At 51.2% G+C, this 17,895-nt stretch overlaps 3 protein-coding genes across 3 annotated transcripts; 2 read left to right on the top strand and 1 right to left on the bottom strand.

Annotated features, from left to right (window-relative positions):
- Window positions 1–29: 29 nt before the first annotated feature.
- On the bottom strand, window positions 30–620 carry UCRPA7_4747 (putative dna directed rna polymerase ii 15 kda protein; the record flags this gene model as incomplete). The annotated part of the gene is made up of 2 exons (XM_007917298.1): window positions 30–269; window positions 360–620. The coding sequence occupies 2 exons, from the start codon at window positions 618–620 to the stop codon at window positions 30–32; spliced, it is 501 nt and encodes a 166-aa protein (XP_007915489.1).
- A 3,079-nt stretch (window positions 621–3,699) lies between these two features.
- On the top strand, window positions 3,700–4,625 carry UCRPA7_4746 (putative peptidyl-prolyl cis-trans isomerase ssp-1 protein; the record flags this gene model as incomplete). The annotated part of the gene is made up of 3 exons (XM_007917297.1): window positions 3,700–3,714; window positions 3,880–4,140; window positions 4,359–4,625. The coding sequence occupies 3 exons, from the start codon at window positions 3,700–3,702 to the stop codon at window positions 4,623–4,625; spliced, it is 543 nt and encodes a 180-aa protein (XP_007915488.1).
- Window positions 4,626–10,610: 5,985 nt separating this feature from the next.
- Window positions 10,611–12,397, top strand: UCRPA7_4745 (hypothetical protein; the record flags this gene model as incomplete). Its single annotated transcript, XM_007917296.1, has 4 exons — window positions 10,611–10,792; window positions 10,845–11,124; window positions 11,178–11,657; window positions 11,705–12,397. The coding sequence occupies 4 exons, from the start codon at window positions 10,611–10,613 to the stop codon at window positions 12,395–12,397; spliced, it is 1,635 nt and encodes a 544-aa protein (XP_007915487.1).
- Window positions 12,398–17,895: the final 5,498 nt, after the last annotated feature.

The following is a 17,895-nucleotide window of genomic DNA, read 5'->3' as shown; positions in this document are numbered from 1 at the left end:
AGACCACTTGTGCACTTGACAGGAGACTTCTAGTAGGCAACCAAGTCACTCTGCTCGCGGTCATCGTTGCCTTTATCCACACAATCATCCCACGCAAAATCCATGTCCAGCATAGCATCGGGGTCCGGCATATATACGTCGTGGAGGGCGAAGAGCTCGTCGAGTGTGGTGCAGTCGGACGGTGAAGACGGCGTCGGGGTCGCGATCGAGGTCGATGGAGGGGAAAGGGTCATAGCCGGGTTCACTCCACAAATAGAACACTCCACATCCTTCCCACAAGTCATGCAAATGATAAAGCTCAGGGCAGCAGCGCCCTCGCAGCGATGATTCGAAATAGCACAAAGAGAGGGCACACCAACCGTAGGATCAGAACCGACGTCCTGGGTGACACCAGCGGTCTCGCCCGCGGCATTATTGAGGACATTGCGGAAAACGCACGTGGAGGTCGCCTCCTCGGTGTATTGGCAAGTCCGGCAGGTGAACTGCAGTTTGTGCGAGTCCTCGTCCTCCTTGGGGTACAACATGTTGGAGCACTCGGAGCAGAAGCGGAAGGTAATCTGCTCTAGGTTCTTCTTGGTATCAGCGCCGTCCTGGGACGTAGCCGACTGAGGGGAGGCCATCGCGACAGCAAGTTGTCGTGCTGAATGAAAGGTCGATGCGAAAGCGTGCGAGGTCGAAAATGAAGGCAAAGGGGGAGTTGTCGCGGACAAGAGAGCAGAGGGCGTTGTGCTTTGTTGGGTGAGTGGTGGTTATTTGATGGCGGATGAGATGAATGAATTTCAGACGACCCGCGGCAATGGCTGGCTCCGACTAGCCTGATTCGAGATGACTAACAGGCTCCAAAGTGCAGTCCTTGGTGGGGGCGTGCTGGGTGTGGTGGAGATTCGCCTCCCGATCTAAGACGAGCTTTGGTCTCTCGTCCTCTGACAACAGTAAAAGCAAATGCAGGAACCGATATCTAAAAGGTGACCAGACTGTCAGAGACTGCGGGATTGATTACAACTGTAATGTGCAAGTATGGAAGGGGAGAAGAGCGAGATGAATGATCTATAAGATGACTTTTTTCAATTTATGGTGAGTAATGTCTGCCGGGCTGACTCAGTCATGTGCAGAAGTTGGAAGATAGGAGAGTGAAAATGTGTCTTTCAAGTCACCGAAAACAATTAACAAAACCCCCTGACCATCATCCAGGCAGGTATTCACTTACATGAGGCAACAAGAGGGATGAGAAGGCAAGTGCAACTTACTGACGGTGTCATGGGAAGAGCTATCGAACAAAGCGGGCAACAGTCTCCAGTTGATTTGATGTCAGGGTTGTCCAAAGAAGGTATCCATGTTCCTGCCATTATCTATTTTCCTTCCATGGGCGATTCTCAATGCTTGATCACTGGGCTCGATAAGTGTAGGTTTGCATGCACCTCGCGGCCGCTGAACCCGATTCGTTCATTTCGTGGTCTCGTAGGACGTATTTATGCCGCACTTAATAGGTGATACTGGACAGCCTGGAACCAACCTTTGATAGAATAGTTTGGACTTTCCTGTCAAACAGAGTTGTAGATACTCTTTACAGAACCATGAATAACCTGTGAACGTTGTGATATTAGTGGATATATGCATACTTATCCTTCTATCTACACATCCCTTCAGTCTCTTCACATCACCTCCCTCAACCACGGCTAGAAGACAAGTAAATATCTCGGTATGCTCTTTCTCCAATGCTATCACCTTCTTCAGCTATTACAAATTTTTGTCGACAAGTTTTATAACTTAATCAATACTAACACAAGCTTCTTAGTGTTAGCTGCCTGCTCTTCAATATCATGCTTCACTCCGGGGAGATCTCAATGAATCAAGACGTGATTGACTCGGTGGTGAAAGCCCTCTGAACTTGAAACTGCGATTTTAATTTACTTTTTTCCAATTGCACCATCAGCTCGTAATGGATGCCTACCTAGTCACTACAAGACGCCGCATTGGAAACTTGGGAGTGGCTAGCATCCCGACCGCGATCAATTTGAGCGAACTGAGTGTTGGAATGTCATAATCACCGCCTGGGAATGATATGCACGCAGCAATGATTCTTGGTCAAGTGAAGTCGAGGGAACTGATCCTTGGCCTGGTGTCCCTTCTTCAGCTGCGCTTAGAGGCAGGAGGCTCGGAGGAGGACGGAGTGGCTGTCAAATAACTGAAGTCATGGGTCGAACTAGAGCTATTCTGACTAACTCGACGACATTGATTGAGTACGTGCCCTTGTTCGCCGTCAAGACTAGTTAAGTCTGTTCTTATTGATACTTGTTAAATCATCGACAGAAGACTTGAGCCTAGGCACACAGTACTCTATAAATCCGGATAAGGTGACTTTATCCATGTAGCCTCCTGAGTGAGATAACTAATAGAATCAGTTGTGCGCCCCTGCCTCGAACCTCGTGATGCACAGCAGAACACGGTACTTGGTATGTTTTCGGCTTCTAACACAGATACAGTAAGGCTTAGATTAGTGTAGTGCCTTGCTGCTGAGACGCCATCGTGTGCACTTCAAGGTCCCTATTCGGCTGTCATCAAGGCATTCTTGGTATATAATGTACAAAAATCGGTAGCAACCTCGCCAGTCTACATCATCTCTGCAAGATCCGATGGGTCAATCAGTCGGCGGCGTGCGTGTGTGAGTGATAGAGTCGGATTACCGGGTAAGGTGGGCTTAGCTTCCCGCGGCGTCTGATTCGGTGCTTGTCAGCAGGTGCAGGGCAGGCGTTCCCAATTACCCAAGTTAGGCAAGTTAGCGTTGGGTGCAGGGGAAGAGGGGCTTCTGAAACCCCGCGTTACCGGGTGGATGGCCTCGTGATGGGACTGCGGCAGCCGTCGAATAGAGTGACTCCCACACCACCCACCATCACCATCATCCGTCACGTTGAATCTCTACTATAGCTCTAGGGGCAAGATCATATCTTGATAGTCAGTCATTCAGTCATTCAGTCAATCGTAGTGCAGTGTGGTGTACTTGTATTCGAGATAGTCACACTAGCAACGCGTCTTTGCTGCAAGATTTTGAGCGTCATCTGCCCTCGATCCATCCTTCCTTCTAGCGGTGCCCTGGCTGGTGTGCAACCTCGTCTCATCCACCAACGTCTGTCTGTTGCCTCGTCTACCAGCAGCACCAGGTAGGTAACTCACCTGTCCAACCAGGCCTTACATTACCTTGCCTTACCTTGATGACCGTAGAGAAGATATCTCAGCCTTCCACATACTCCTTCTTCTCCTTGTTCTTGTTCTTGTTCTTGTTCTTTAGCCCAAACCAGTTCAGCTTCTTCCTCCAGTTCATCCCATCCACCCGTCCACTTTGTAGTTGTCGATCGCGTGGAGTCAAGAATTGCGCCTCTCCCCCGACTCGACTTGGCTCGACAACTGGTACTTAGGTACTGCTGTTGGTCTTGTTCTGGTTGCCCCCTCCCCCGCGTGCTTTTTCTCACCCCCGACGACCCACAGCACGTCACTTGCTGAGATTTAGCGTGGGCTACCCTCCTCCATTCGATTCGAGTCGCATCTCATCGGCTGGCCTTCCTTCGATTGACTTGTTCGAGCCTTCTCTTTAATAATCCAGTCCAGCCCGAGATCCAAGATCAAGTCATCTCCAGCGGCCCACCTCAGTCGACACTCAGCAAGTCTCGTGGAAGCCCATCGCAATTACCAATCCTCGAAACAATGGCCGATAAATCTGTAAGTCTCCTGTCATTGTTTACCCCGGCGCACGCATTGCCACTCTGCACCACTGCCGGCTCCGTCGTACCCAGCTCTTGCATCCTCGCACGACTATCTGCACCGACTGCAACGCACTTCATGGCACCGTTGCCTCTTCATCGTACTAATTGTGTTTGATCACAGGGAGAAACCGGACTCCCACCGAACTGGGAAGTACGACACAGCAACAGCAAGAACCTCCCATACTACTTCAATGCCACCGAGAAGAACAGCCGCTGGGAGCCGCCCGCCGGCACCGACACGGAGAAGCTCAAGCTTTACATGGCCAAGTACCACAGCCCAGCCCACGGCGCAGACGGTGCGAGCAGCCAGCCGGGCAAGATTCGTGCTGCCCATCTCCTGGTGAAGCACCGCGAGTCTCGTCGTCCCATGAGTTGGAGAGAGGTCAGTGCAATATTTTTTTGGCCCGAAGCTTGCCACCCCTGGCGGTCCACGAGGGCTCTCCCTCCCTGTTCGAGAGGCGAGGCGAGGTGTAAGAGGAAGGTCAGCTGGGTCTAGGCAGAAGGATCGAGCTGAAAAAGTGGTGGGCCGTCGAACGGGAGCCGGGTGATACAGTGCTGAGCTCAGATTATTTTGCTGACGGTTGTTATTGCAATGCACAGGCCGACATCACACGCAGCAAAGAGGATGCCCTGCAAATCATCAAGGGCCACGAGGAGCGCATCCAGAAAGGCGAGATCTCCCTCGGCGAGCTGGCGTTGACGGAGTCCGACTGCAGTAGCGCCCGCAAGCGAGGAGACCTGGGCTATTTCGGCAAGGGGGACATGCAGAAGGAGTTCGAAGATGCGGCGTTCGCGCTGAAGCCCGGCGAAATCAGCACCGTCGTAGACACTGCGAGCGGGCTGCACTTGATTGAGCGGTATGATTAAACCTCGCCATGTCGTGCTTTTTCGATTGCCGTTGCATTTTACCCGTGCCTGCTTTTATCAAGGCGATCCATTACTTTTTCTTGAATTGCACGGACTTCCATATTGCACGAGACGTATCTTTTTTTCGATTTGTCGGCGGTTGTTGCTTTCTCAGGGAATAATCACTGACGACCCGTCTCTTAATAGATTAGAATAGAGCAGCGGATGAGCCTGTGTTACACTCACCGTCAATATGGGACGCGAGAGCAGCGACACGTGGATTAAGATACCACACCTGGTGAGAAGAGAAACTGATTTCAAAAGTGATGAGGAGTTTGACGGCAGCCTTCTCGAATCATAGAATTGGGCGGGCGTCATCAACAGCTCTCCTGAGCCCCTCATTTTATTACGAGGAGATGCAAGGGTAAAAAAAAAAGAAGAAAAAGAATTCAAAATGCATCAAGCTTGGCAACTGCCGTGTTGTGATCATTTCATTCTCTCTGTGCCTTCCAAGTCTACCTTAGTGAAGTGACGTTTATCTAATTTAAGTAGGTAGGTAGGCAGCATTGGGAGAAGAGGTTTCGCGATTTCTTCACTAGGAAAGTTTTCTTACTGCTGCTGCTGTTGTTCTTGCAACTCCGCTCACTCGTTCCTTCTGCTTTCGGTATTGTTTCATTGCTTATTGGATTGCTTGTGTGACAGTGAACTCTAAATACAGGGAAGGACCAGCCTTCTGGACTCATCTTCTTTATCATTAGACAGCTTCCATTGTCCAGAACATTCATCTTATCCTGTTCTCTCGTTGGTTTAATTCAGTGTCTATTTGGGTATTTTATGCATCAGATGATGATGGTCAGAAGATGACCTGCTCTTCGAATCCATCTGGTGCCATTTGTCTCATTCTTTCATTTCAGTCGTTTACTTCGTGGAAAAGTGCCCAACCGCTGGATACTCATTGTGCGACTTGCGCCACCAGCCACTTCGTCAATGGCCCGATCGAGGTGAGCACGACCGTCATGGCCCCAAAAAGCGTCATCGAGATGGTTGAATATGGCGCCGCGCGGCTACCTTGCTCATACAAGTGAGAGGTGCCCATGGCCGCCGCGTTGATTCCAACGGCCACACCGGCCGCTACCGTGCCAGCATCATCGAGCTTCTGGACCTCGAGTTCGGCGGGTAATACCTCTGGTGCTCGTGGCTTCTCGACGTTCTCATCACCTGTTCGAGCATGCACAAGAGACTCCCATGTGCGTTTCAGCCTCTTGATCTGCTCTCCTGCTCCAAGCCCGGCCAGCATCTGGAAGATGATCCCATTGAAAACCACCATGACTGCATTTAGCCCCCCATCGCCACCGAGCGCATCCAGTGCTGGGCCTCCCAACGCTATTGTCACACTCCGGGCCGCGAATGCCAGATCTCTCGAAGCGGGTCGGAGACCTGTAGCATGAGCCAGCAACGGCCAAATTATGACATTGCCAGCTGCGGTTACAGTGCACACTGCCAGAATCGTCATACCAGCTCTCGACAGAAGCTGAGACCGACACTCAAACAGCTTCAGCCCCCAGGAAACGATGCCTGCGTTGAGAATGGACAAGGCTATATCTCCAGCCCCCATGACAGGCGATTTCCTCTCGCCTGTTAACCCATCAGCCCCTCTGATAAGATTCGCGAGGTCAATTCCAGTAACGAAATTGAGGATCGTTTCCTTGATGGTTGTCTGTCGGATTGCTGTTTTAGCCCACGCATAGCCAATCATCACTAGGGAAGTCCAAAGAACAGCATTCAGCATCGTGAAAAGAAGGGTTCTCATTTTCGGCCGAGGTTGCAACCACAATGCTCGTTTCACCCCAGCTTGTGCTGCAAGAAATGCAAGCCACAAGAAGACCAAGAGTTGCGTGTCCAGTACTGTATCTAACCCTGTCATAACGGAGATGGGAAGACCTGTTGTTGTAACGAACAGAAAGCATACTGCAAGGCCGAAATTCTTCTGAAGGCCGCAAAGAGGTCTTGTAGCCGAGGTTGCTAACGTTGTTGAGACTTCGTTGTCCGCATTCGCAACCTGGATGTTATTTACCAATGTGCTCGTTTCGGAGTGACACTTCCTCGAGCGATCCCCAAACGCTGCTAACTGATGCTGCATGCTATGGCAGTTCTCATTCTCAGTCCCCAATCTTGGCATGACCGGACTGTGGAGTTGCTTTTCGGGGTCGTCATGCCGCCTCCGATGAAACCCATGGATTGCGGATTGAAAGCTTAGAGCGGCAGCATACGCACAGATTGAGTTTAGAGTTCCAGTAAGGACTTTCTTGATCAGCACCCTTGTGACTAAGCGGAATGACGAGACGTACAATAGCAGGAGATAATTAGCCCGATATCCCTAGGGGCTGCAAGTGGTTCTACTGTGATCTTCAACAACGGGACTGTGAACCCAATGGACATATGCCGGTTCAATAAGTCGGTCTACGCGGCAAATCGTCAGCTCAGTCTCCCACCGAAGCTCGATCATTTGATGTGAGAATACGCACAGGTTCTTTGAGATACTTTTGATACACCTTGTCTGTGCCTTCAAAGCCGAATACCACCCCTGCGAGAAGCGCAAAGAAAAAGACGAGGGTCATTGCAATAATAGGAGCAGAGAAGTCCAGTGGCAATCTGTCAAGGACTTCTTCTATCCCACAGATGATAAGCTGGGTCAATAGGAAGAGCACTATGGCGAGGCACCCTTCTCTGATACCCGTCACTGTCTCAGATGGCCATTTGGATAATCGGCCTTTCAGTCTCGTCCAGGTCTCAACGAAGGTCATCGTCGTGGACGTTTCCGGCCGATAGACCAGTGAGACAAGAGGACAGACACTATGAGGAGGTCTCAGGAGTGAAACAAAAAGGTCAACGGGATCAACGGGCCATATATTGTGGCAGAGAAACACGAAGAGACAACATCAGCAGCCGGTGGTCAACTGCTTGTGGGGGCGACCAAACGCATCTATCCCGTCATCATCTGGATTGCTCCAGTCCTCGCGTTTGCGGACCTGCTTACTACTGCGATATCGCGCCGCGTTCAGCTGGTGAGGTCCACATCAACCCCGAATATGTGCTGGCTGGACAGGACATGGCTCTTCTACAACAGCAGAAAGGAATGTTGTTTGTACTCATCTTTCTACCCGAGTGTCTCATCACAAGAGCAAGACATACGGGCGTTTGCCCTTCAGTGGGGCCCCCGCGGTCGCTCATCATAGGCTAGGTGCTGTAAGGAGGTTTGTCGGTGAAAGGGGCCTATTTTGGGCGATGTCTATCATGGTTAGGAGAATCGGACGAGTCATGTAAGTGCCTGCAAAGTCGGGTCAAACAAAACTCGGCCCTGCAATACGTAAAGCATCTGCGTTGGGAAGCCGTAGCGCAACACAGCACAAGAGAAGGGAACAAAACGGCTTCCAGCACCCGATTATAACTCAGGGGCGGGCGAATTCTGTGCACCCATACATTTTGTTAATCGCTGTCTGCCAAACAAAATGACTTTTCGGAGCAGAATCTTGGACAAGTTGTTTGACAGATATCTGACCGTTCAATTTTCAGATTCTCTGAGCTTCAGGCGACATGAAAGGCTCTATTCCGATTTGCTACCCGTAAGCTGGGGAGAGCCGCCAAACCTAGAAACTGGAAACCTGGGGCATAACGGCAATCACTCAGTCATGTTGCGCGAAACCGATGAAGACAAGCATGGCACGATTGGCCCATTATCACCTGCAGCCCTGGGCGTCGGTAGACGGGCGCCATGTCAAATTTGACAGGTCGGCAGAAGCGAGCAAGAGCTTATCTCTGCAAGATACAAGCATGGCTTGCATATGCCTCGCCTCTTTTCTGCCGGATGGCCGGGTTTCTTGCGTCTAGCTAGCGCAGGTCGACCTGGACATCTTGCCCGATCTAGAGTGGGAGAGCCTGAAAAGATTGTTGTAGCGCAAACGAAAACAAGCATGACACAGACTAGAGTCGCAAGTAACCGCGTGCGCCACACCATGCCGGCAACTCTGTGGTCACGGAACCTGTTGTACATGTGGTGATGGACATGCCACTTCCCGCTCCGCAGTCTTCGTTGGCCAGTGAGTCCAAGCCGCTGCGTGATCCAAGCTCGCCCGTTTCACTTCACCGTCTCCTCATCAATTACGTAGCTGCTGCGAGAGGCAACCAGTGGCTCGAACCTTGCTGTTGATGCCTTGGATGTGCGAACTTGATGTTTTGGGTAAGGTGATGAGTCCGTTTCACAAGTGAGCTCGTCGTGCGCGGGCTTGTCACTAGGAGGCGGCGATGTCTTAGGTGTCGCAATAATAGAGCGACCTATGGAGGCTGCACAAGTTGTTTGCGATCCGACTGTACTGGAGGAAATCCCATGATCGTGGGTGTGTCTGTACGGTGGTAGCCAACACATCCCGGACCGACCCGGGGGTTTAATGACGACATGTCTCAATATGCGACGTGGCAGATGACATCCAATTATCGCTGTTAGAAATCTTTCAGATGGGCGACGCTCAGCTCTCCTCTCGTTGTCAGCATCATCCTACCTTGGGCTTTTAGGATAAGGTGGGTTTGCTGAAAAGGGGGCGGCAAGGCATGAAAGTGTTGGAGAGATCGACCTCTTAGGCATGCGACCGTCCTCGACTGCAGCCATTCAACGGGAGATCTTGACAACACAGCATGGGAAGGAAAGACGAGACGAAACTTCCCGAGCACCATTTGGTGTACTCGAAACTCGGTGAATCGTGGCACCTTGTATCTTGCCAATAACGTGCTTCTCTGGTTGACACCAAGGCTGCCCTCATCTGGTCTACTCGGCCGTAGAGAGACAACGAGGAATGACTGGACACAGCTACCTCATTTCTCTGCCACGACATCAGTTTGATATCCAACGGTGTCAGCGATAGTTGGGTGTAGCTTTGAAGCGTGACCCAGCGTTCCCCCATATGATTGATCGCGTTGCTCAGATCTTTGATGTCGAGTATCAACTGTGACCACGTTGCCTCATTGAGTCACGGGATCTCATCTTGACTCGGGAGGGGAAATTCGTCGTACTGTCGACGGAAAGATCTGTCGAGAACCGTGACCCCGATCTCTTCCAATTCCATGGTATCGACGCTAGTTATGTGATGGCACGCACCCATGGGGCGACAGTTGTGCTGGTGGCATTTGTGAACCAAGTTGGGATCAGGCTGCAAGCAACGATAGGGACTGGCAGTCAAGAGATGCCAGCGTGCACGACATACGTTATGGTAAGTAAGTGCAGCCTGCCACTCTACTGAGGTCGCCGCTCCCCTTGTCACCTCTCACCAACATCTGTCCACGAGCATGCCAGTAACGCCATAATTGACAGTGCTCCAAGAGCATTGCAAGATTTGCTTAGAATAGAGCATGGCAGCTGGCCTCACTGGAGACACATCCATCTTCTCTCGGGACTACGTCGTGAATATGCTTGTTGTAGTACAATGAAGTCTGGTGGATTGTAAACAAGGACGTATCATGACTTGAACTGACCTGATTTAATATGTAGCGAGTTGCTTCTCATGAGACTGACTGAGATGCGAATGCGCATTTACTCTCGCCGACCACCTCCTTGGTAGACGATATAAATCTGTCATAATGAGGTTCATGCTGATGTCGTTGCGTGGGCGCCAGCTTAGAAGCCACAGACCAACGTAAATATTAAGGGGGGATATTGTGGTAGACTAGGCCGGCCGTGGTGGATTAGGCATTAACCCACTGAGGCTCAGGGTTGAGCACCCCACCATGCCACCTGTTTCGAGATGCTTAGTCCTGGAGGTCAATCTGGCTCATGTTTTTCTGCCGATTGGCCTGGCCTTCCTGACAAACCCCACCAATCTCAATCTGCTAGAGCTGGCAAGTTTGTTTTGATTCTCAACCAAAGCCAAGCAATAGCGTGGAATCGTCAAGCAAATGCCGGACGGCAATCCCCCCCTGATTGGCTGTTTCAACTTACGTTTGTGACTGTCACGTAACATGGCTGAAGCCGCGATGAACTACGAAGACCTCGTCAAGGTCCTTAGGGCCCACGACATCTCAATCGACAACGCGTCGCTCAAGGCCGCGTGGGACGATGAAACCCAGGGGCGCGTGCTCTCAGAATGGGCAGGCCTTCATCTGGCTCCGGACACGCTACTAAGCGCAGACGAGCTAAACCTGTGAGTCTCATAAATGGCAATGTTCCTGCTACCCTTGCTTACTCGAATGCAGTTACGCTGCGCTTGAGAAAACCGGAAAGGCGGAGAGGCTTGCTGAAACGCAAGCGTACTCATCCACGCTATTCTTTAACGATGATGATATCAAGGCCGCCATCGAGGAGCTAACTCGGTCGACGGAAGCCATCTCAAAGCAGACCGAGGCTCTCCGCCAGCAGCAAGACGCGTTGAAGCGCCTCGTGGGAAGCCATAGCAAGGGCGGCGAGTCCCGCTCAAGCCTCGAGTCCAGGCGGTTGGCAAAGTGGGAGACAGACCGTAAGGCTCTGAGCTCGGCGGTGTGTTTCTTCTCAGATATCGTCTGTTACTTCGGCACTGATTTCACGAACAGGTCGAGAACATGTCTCACGGATTGGAATTCCGGATCTCGGATATTGAGCAGCAGACAAAGGGCCTGGGTGCCGGTCTGCGGCAGACCGTGGATAGCCTCTTTCAATCAGACGACAAGTTACTCTCCAGTCTTCAGAAATTAGGCTGGGAGCTTGAGACAGAAGATCCAGAAGAGCAGGAGAGTATCCAAAAGCTACGAGACATCTGCGCCAGATTGATCAAGTACACGGTTGAGGCGATCCGGACAAAGCTGGACCGGGTCTACCTTGAGACTTTGGAATCATCAAAGCGCACCGGGGATCGCCCTCAAGTGTCCAAAGATGATTTGGTGCTGTTACAAGAGGAAGTCGAGTCACTCTACTCCGAGATTCTCCCTGTTGCCCAGATGTCGGTGGAGCAGCAATATCTCGAGCCGGCGCTCAAGTCCCTAGCAGCGAAGAATGGCGATAGCCAGTCACGCTCGGCTGCAGCGGTCACATATGTTGGTGCCACAGCTCTCTACTGCTAATAATGACTAATTCGCCCTAGATTCATTCCTGCTTCGACTATCTGCTTGAGCACATTGAGATGCTGTCCGCTAGGATCGAGGCTTTCAAGGGCCACCAGGCTGCAACCAGCACGGTTTTGGCCACAGCGAGAGCCGAAGTGTCGGCGACCATCCAGTCCCCCTCAAAAAGCCGACGTCGGCCGACAGTCACCGCGTCTCCCACTAGGCGGCGGAAGTCATCGGGTCACGGGGGTTCACCCGTGAGGATGCGCACCCTGTCCACATCACGGAGGCGCTCCTCCGGAGGGTTGGACGAGTCGCCACTCGAGCAGCTCCTGCGCGGACTAGCTCTGAGTCTGCCCCAGACAGAGGATGGCACAGCATCCGCGACTCTTGACAAGGAGCAGTTGACGTTCCTCTCGAGGACGCTGGGCGAGCGGTCGGACAAGGCAGCTGACGTCGCGCGCAACGTGCAGGAGGCCTTTGAGAGCGCGGTCACCTCGCAGCTGTCTGACGCACGTCAGGCCCTCCAGGCAGTGCGGGACTCGGTGCTCGCAGAGAGCCCGTTTGGAGAGGTCACACTGGTCGACCCGGAGATTGACGGTTCCATTGTAGTCCTCGCACAAGAGGTGCAGCGCGTCCAGAGCGAGCTGCAGGGTGTGGAGAAGGACATGGTCGCCGTGAAGAAACGAAACGCAAAGAAGGATGAGCTCATCAATCGATGGGGCCGTTAGCAATGTCTCGGGAAATGGTCGGTGGAACGGGCCAGCGGTTGAAGCGTTGCACTCATCCGGCAGATGCTACAGTGACACCTCTGTCACAGCATATTAGAGTGCTCCTGCTCGGCTACGATTGCTAGCTGGTCAATCCCACATACCGTACGATAAGGCTTTAGACAGGATGAAAATCGTGAGAAGTTTGACATGACAGATCTCTCTGGATTTCTGCTTCAGAGGTGTGCCACAATATCAACACATCCGAGGCATCATGGGCCCAGATCTCCAATTCACGTGCCACAAGATGAGGGGGAAAATAATACAGATCACTGGATTGCAAAGGGACCTGCAGATATCCAGTCAATATTTTGGCAATTGTTCGAATGCAACGCGGTGTGTGCTTGATTGCTTTGAGGTAATCAACAAGACTGAGGAGGCATGTATCTTGTATCTTTGTCTCATCACCTATTAGCCAATGTCACTGGAGGTGGCTGAGGACCTCCGCCATGTGCTATAGACAGATCGAAATAGCCTATGAAATGGCCTGCACCCCATGTTCCCCTGCTTTTCTTGATTTCCGGTGTGCTGTAGCAGGAATACGAACACATCATGGCCACCACCATTACTTGGCGCTATTGCTGGTAGACCACCCCGCCATTGGCCAGCGTCTTACGAAGTTCAATGCTAGCATCGTGTTGGGTAGATTCGTAGATAATACGAAGCATGGCTGTCGGCTTGATCTACGGCGTGCTCTTCTAGCAATGCAATGCACAATTCTCAAGATGATAAACCCGCAACATGCGGTGTGCCACCACCATAGGCTGTCTAGTGCTGCGATAATCATTCTGGCGTTCAAGGTATGGCTGCGCTCTCATTATCCACGAGGAACTGTATTGCGTCAGCGAAGAGCTGGCTGCGTTTCAGCTATATCCTGTTTAACCTCTGCGCCCTTACGTGCATTCTGGTTCTGATGACAGCCGGGACTCGACTAAGCGGTCCTGGACACCCGGATCTACTAAAATTGAACTACTATGATCTTTCTCTGGTGTCAGTGCGTTGCTCTATCCTCATCTCTGATCCAGAACAGAAGCCTAACACTGTTCAGTTTGATGGGCCGGTCTGGTACTCGTACGTCGATGGTGGCGGAGAGCTCGAGTCTCGCAGCTACTTCTTCCTCAACTCATTTGGCTGGTCCATGCTATACGACGAGGAGAGTCCCGGTGCGGGCTTCATCTATCGACATCCCGGGGAAACGCTCCGATTCCCACAGATCATCGACGCTCTCAACAGCTCGTTGTTCCCCATCGATTCTAGAGACGCGTTTCTCGGCTGCGGCAGTGATTGCCCTTTGAGCATCCCACAAGGCTTGAGAGACGCGTTTGCACAGCACCCCATCACCATGCAGACAGCGCCGGTATTTGCCTTCTATCTCATCGTTCTCCTTCTGATCATCTTCATGATTCTTTTTGAATGGACCATCCTTGATGACAAGAGAAAGAAGATGCGTTGGCGCTTGAGCATGGCCACTGTCGCCGTTGTTAGCCATCTGATCGCAGCAAGCGTGATCACGGGCGAAACAAGACGGTTCATCTCTTATCTTCGATCGTTCTATGGCACGGACATAGGGGTAGGAAGAGTCGACATGAATCCTGCAAGAGGCAAGCATGTTCTTCTGGTCACATGGCGCTGGCAGGCCTGAGCATCCTTGCAAGGACATATCTGGGCTGCAGGCTAGAGAGATGGCGCTCTGCAGGCCAAGAGATAGTGCTGGCGTCAGACCCGCAAACTCACCGGGTCTCTGACTCTGCATCAGAAGCACTGCCAGAATACACACCTCAGGATTCGATGCCAAGAGGTGAAGTCAAAGAAGTGCCCCACATTATGGGTAATGTGCCTCCTTACGAGGAAAGAGGCTCGCCCCTTGCTTGCTTCCTCTTCCCAAATGTAACAGCGAATGAAATCGGTCACCTGGTAGCATAGTCAGACGCACAAGGATAACTTATAATTCAAAGTGCAAATGAATGTAAGTTTAGGTTGAAAAGTGCTAGACTATCTAAGGTCATATTCTAGGACTCTGTCCGCTTGGTCAAGCGAGTTAGTATTTGAAGACTAATGAGTGCAATAAAGTGTAAACTTTTGCCGACGAATCTCCAGTGAGTACACGTCTACGCGTCCCATGATTTGCCCCAAAACCTTCCCATCACGAGCTACGTTGTTCTGCTTGCTTGAGAGGTTCAAATTTAGGCGTTCTTCAAATCTACCTAAGTCCAGCATTGGTCAGACCCGGGACCCGGCTGGCATTGAACTCTGCCTCCGTTGCAGGACCAGCAGCCATATCCATCAGAGCACTGGCATTGACCGACGACGCAGTCTGAATGAGGCGGAAAGTTCTCGCCACATCGGCTTTCGAGTCCCCGTTCAAAGAATTGCCGCTATTAGGAGGGGTAGATTGTAAGTCTTTGTATATCCAAAGTAAATACGGAGAGAACTTGGCTTACAGTGGCCATGCCCTCAAAAGTATTGCCGCCAATGGTGACAACCTCACTCACGGGCCCATTCTCCGCTGGGGCGGCTGAGACACTGGCAATGGCTGCCAGAATAGTGCCGACAATGATCGAAGACTTCATCATGTAGAGGCTGCAGTCAAGCTGAGAGTATTTTGGTTGAGTTTTAGAAGCGTTGGGTGGATGAGTCTTCTTTTGAATTTTCTCAACCAGAGGAGATCTTGTCCCAATTTATAGGCCCCAAACGGGGTAGGATTGAAACTCATGACACAATCAAAGGACTGCTTTCCGTATTCTGCTCGTTTTGGTCGAATTAGTTTTGATCCAGAATTGAGGCGGGCGGATTCTGTGCTATGACCGTGGTAACATCGTGACAACGAAGGATCAGGAGCGGTTCGTCACATAACTTGTCCCAGTTATCTTGCTTCAAAATAATCGCCACATTAGACTTCCGAGGCGTTGCTAATTCTAAATTGCAGGAGTGTTGCAACATGGATATACCCAAACGCGCTGTCGAGTCACATATCATATGCTAAGGCTCAGACGACGGACAGACATACTATAAAAACATTCTGAGTTTCCGATCGATCAGATCCCCACTTTTTGTTTGTTGTCAGTGATTCTTGCAAACTGTTGATTCCATACGTGAGTGAATTTATGGCCCGCAACATGCAAGGAGCTAACCCACTTGATCATTGATGCAGTGGGTAATACGGTCTTTACAGTGTATCATATTTAAGTGCCAAACACAAAATAGGCTCCCCCGACTTTGAGACAGGACTCTGGATATGCGGTCGGGTCGAAGCATGAAGAGTCCGCGAATGGAATTGACTGTACGGAGGACCACGGTGAAGCTTTTGAATTGTACAACTCTAAAAGGTCTAGATAGTACAGAAATGTCGGGTGAGATTGCTATTAGTGGGCTTTGAACACTCCGCGGGTCTTACTTGGGGGCAGATGTTGTGCTCGCTTTGCGCCTCGCGATAACTGCTCCGTTTAACTCCACTATGAACCCGATCCGACACAGAACACTACTGCTCAGCATTATTATTACAAGATCCTCCATAAGCGTGAATACTATTAATATTGTTAGGCTGACCGCTTCGAATTACATGTTTTGGGTGACAAGATCGTCCTGTACGTCTTCAGGGGAATCACGTGATGGACCGGGAATTTCGGCGGTGAAGCCAAAGTAACCTCCGACCATTCCGCGTCATCCACATCATTGTCGTAGTGCTCCAACCACTTCCACATTGACATTCTACATTGAAATTCAATTCGTACGTGTCACTGCTGTGTTCAGGATCATGGAGCTTTTGATTGCTAAGTCAGAGGATTGGAGACCTTAGGGTCAGAGTTCGGCTGAGCCCCGAGAATGGACCCACCTTCAGGTCTCCGTATCAAGAGGAAGCCGGTGCCCGGGGCCGGCCAGCCTACCCGGCCTGCGCTAGACGACCGACAATCCACGGGCGCGGCATTTCTTTCCTTGCAAACAGACATTGGTCTTTCCAGGAAAGCAAGCCAACTTAGTCTAAATGCGGAGACTCGTCTTCGTGCTGATGTGTACGAAGATGAAGTCCCTCCACAGATCCCCCCGCGACGTTATGATAGCATGACCCTAGTCTCCAGTCCTGATAACATGTCGACGTTCTCCTCTGAAACTACGCAAGACAGCCTTACGTCAATATCTAATTCCATCGTCGGCACTCCTATAACACCAACTTCCACTACAAAAGAGAAGTCCATGTGGAAGACCGCCCTGTCAGAAACAAGGCACTTCGCTGGCGGACTTATATCACATCCACACGTGTCGACAAAACATTACACCATTCTACGTCACTCTCCAAGCTTAGTGCTTTACCGTGGTCCAACTACGAGCGTAGTAATTACTTTATTTTCTTCTACCAAGCTTGATGTCCCAATCCCTCGGGACCGGACAATTTGGCTCCAACAGCGGGGCTTCTCTGGCGATACGGGAATGAAGCTCAAAAGTCTTGTTGGGGCGAGCAGTAGTTGGCTGGATGTCACACCAGTGATGCAGGCCATGCCGCAAGACATGAGCGAGGCTGACGAAAGAGGGTGGCAGCGAGACATTGGGAAATTCCTAAAACGTGCAGCGAAGGAGAAGGCTATATCATCACACTTGCCAAGAGAAACGCATGTCATTCGAATCCCAGCTGCTGCTCAGGATGGGTATTTCCGCCTAGTTCTCTGCACAGGGGGAACAAGTATGCCGGGCACAGAGGGCAGTGGCACCAAAACTACGCGGCGGAAGGCACTCTGCACAAGCCCTATTTTTAGAATCGCAAGCACGTCTACCGACTCTAGTGTTTTGCGTGGTGCAAGTCTGCGTACCTTACCCCTCGAACTTGGGGTGAAGGTTGCTTCCACGATTGGCAGTACCGCGGTAATGAATATTATCTCGCCTGTGGTTTCGCCAGTCACAGAAACGATACAAAATCAGATTCATAAATACCATCCCGGGTTCGTCGCTCAACAGGCTGGAATGAGTGCATACAGCCAGTCCGGTCTCGAGGGGAAGGTGGAGAGCGTAGGCGAGAGGGTAGATGAAGCCCGCGAAAGGGGCTACGATACCTTCGAGGTCATTGAAGAAGGAGCCGAGGTTCCGGTCGAGGTAATAGGCTCTGATGAAGGGCCAGAAAAGCCGTTCCCCATCAAATTTTCCGGCAAGGTTGTCCAAGGAACCGGCCGGGGGAGCCAGGAGCTAGGTGTTCCAACGGCGAATCTAGCCGATTTTCCCGACGATATTCGATTCCGACTGAACGGAGTCTATCTTGGATGGGCTTGTGTCATTCCAAAGAATGGACTGGACGGCGTCTCACACGATTGGCATGAAGCTATTATCTCGATCGGCCCATCGCCATATGCTTCACCAAGCATTGTGGCAAAGACAGTCGTAGCCGCACACTTCATTCATGACTTCGGGAAAGCACTGTTCTTCAATGCAAAAGTCAAGATCATTGTTATGGCTTTTCTCAGACAAATGAAAAC

The sequence above is a fragment of the Phaeoacremonium minimum genome (genome assembly GCF_000392275.1).
Source record: "Phaeoacremonium minimum UCRPA7 unplaced genomic scaffold PA7_03_scaffold_363, whole genome shotgun sequence".
In the NCBI taxonomy this organism is placed as follows: domain Eukaryota; kingdom Fungi; phylum Ascomycota; class Sordariomycetes; order Togniniales; family Togniniaceae; genus Phaeoacremonium; species Phaeoacremonium minimum.
Note: the sequence above shows the minus strand (reverse complement) of the source record. Positions and strands in the feature narration are given on the sequence as shown.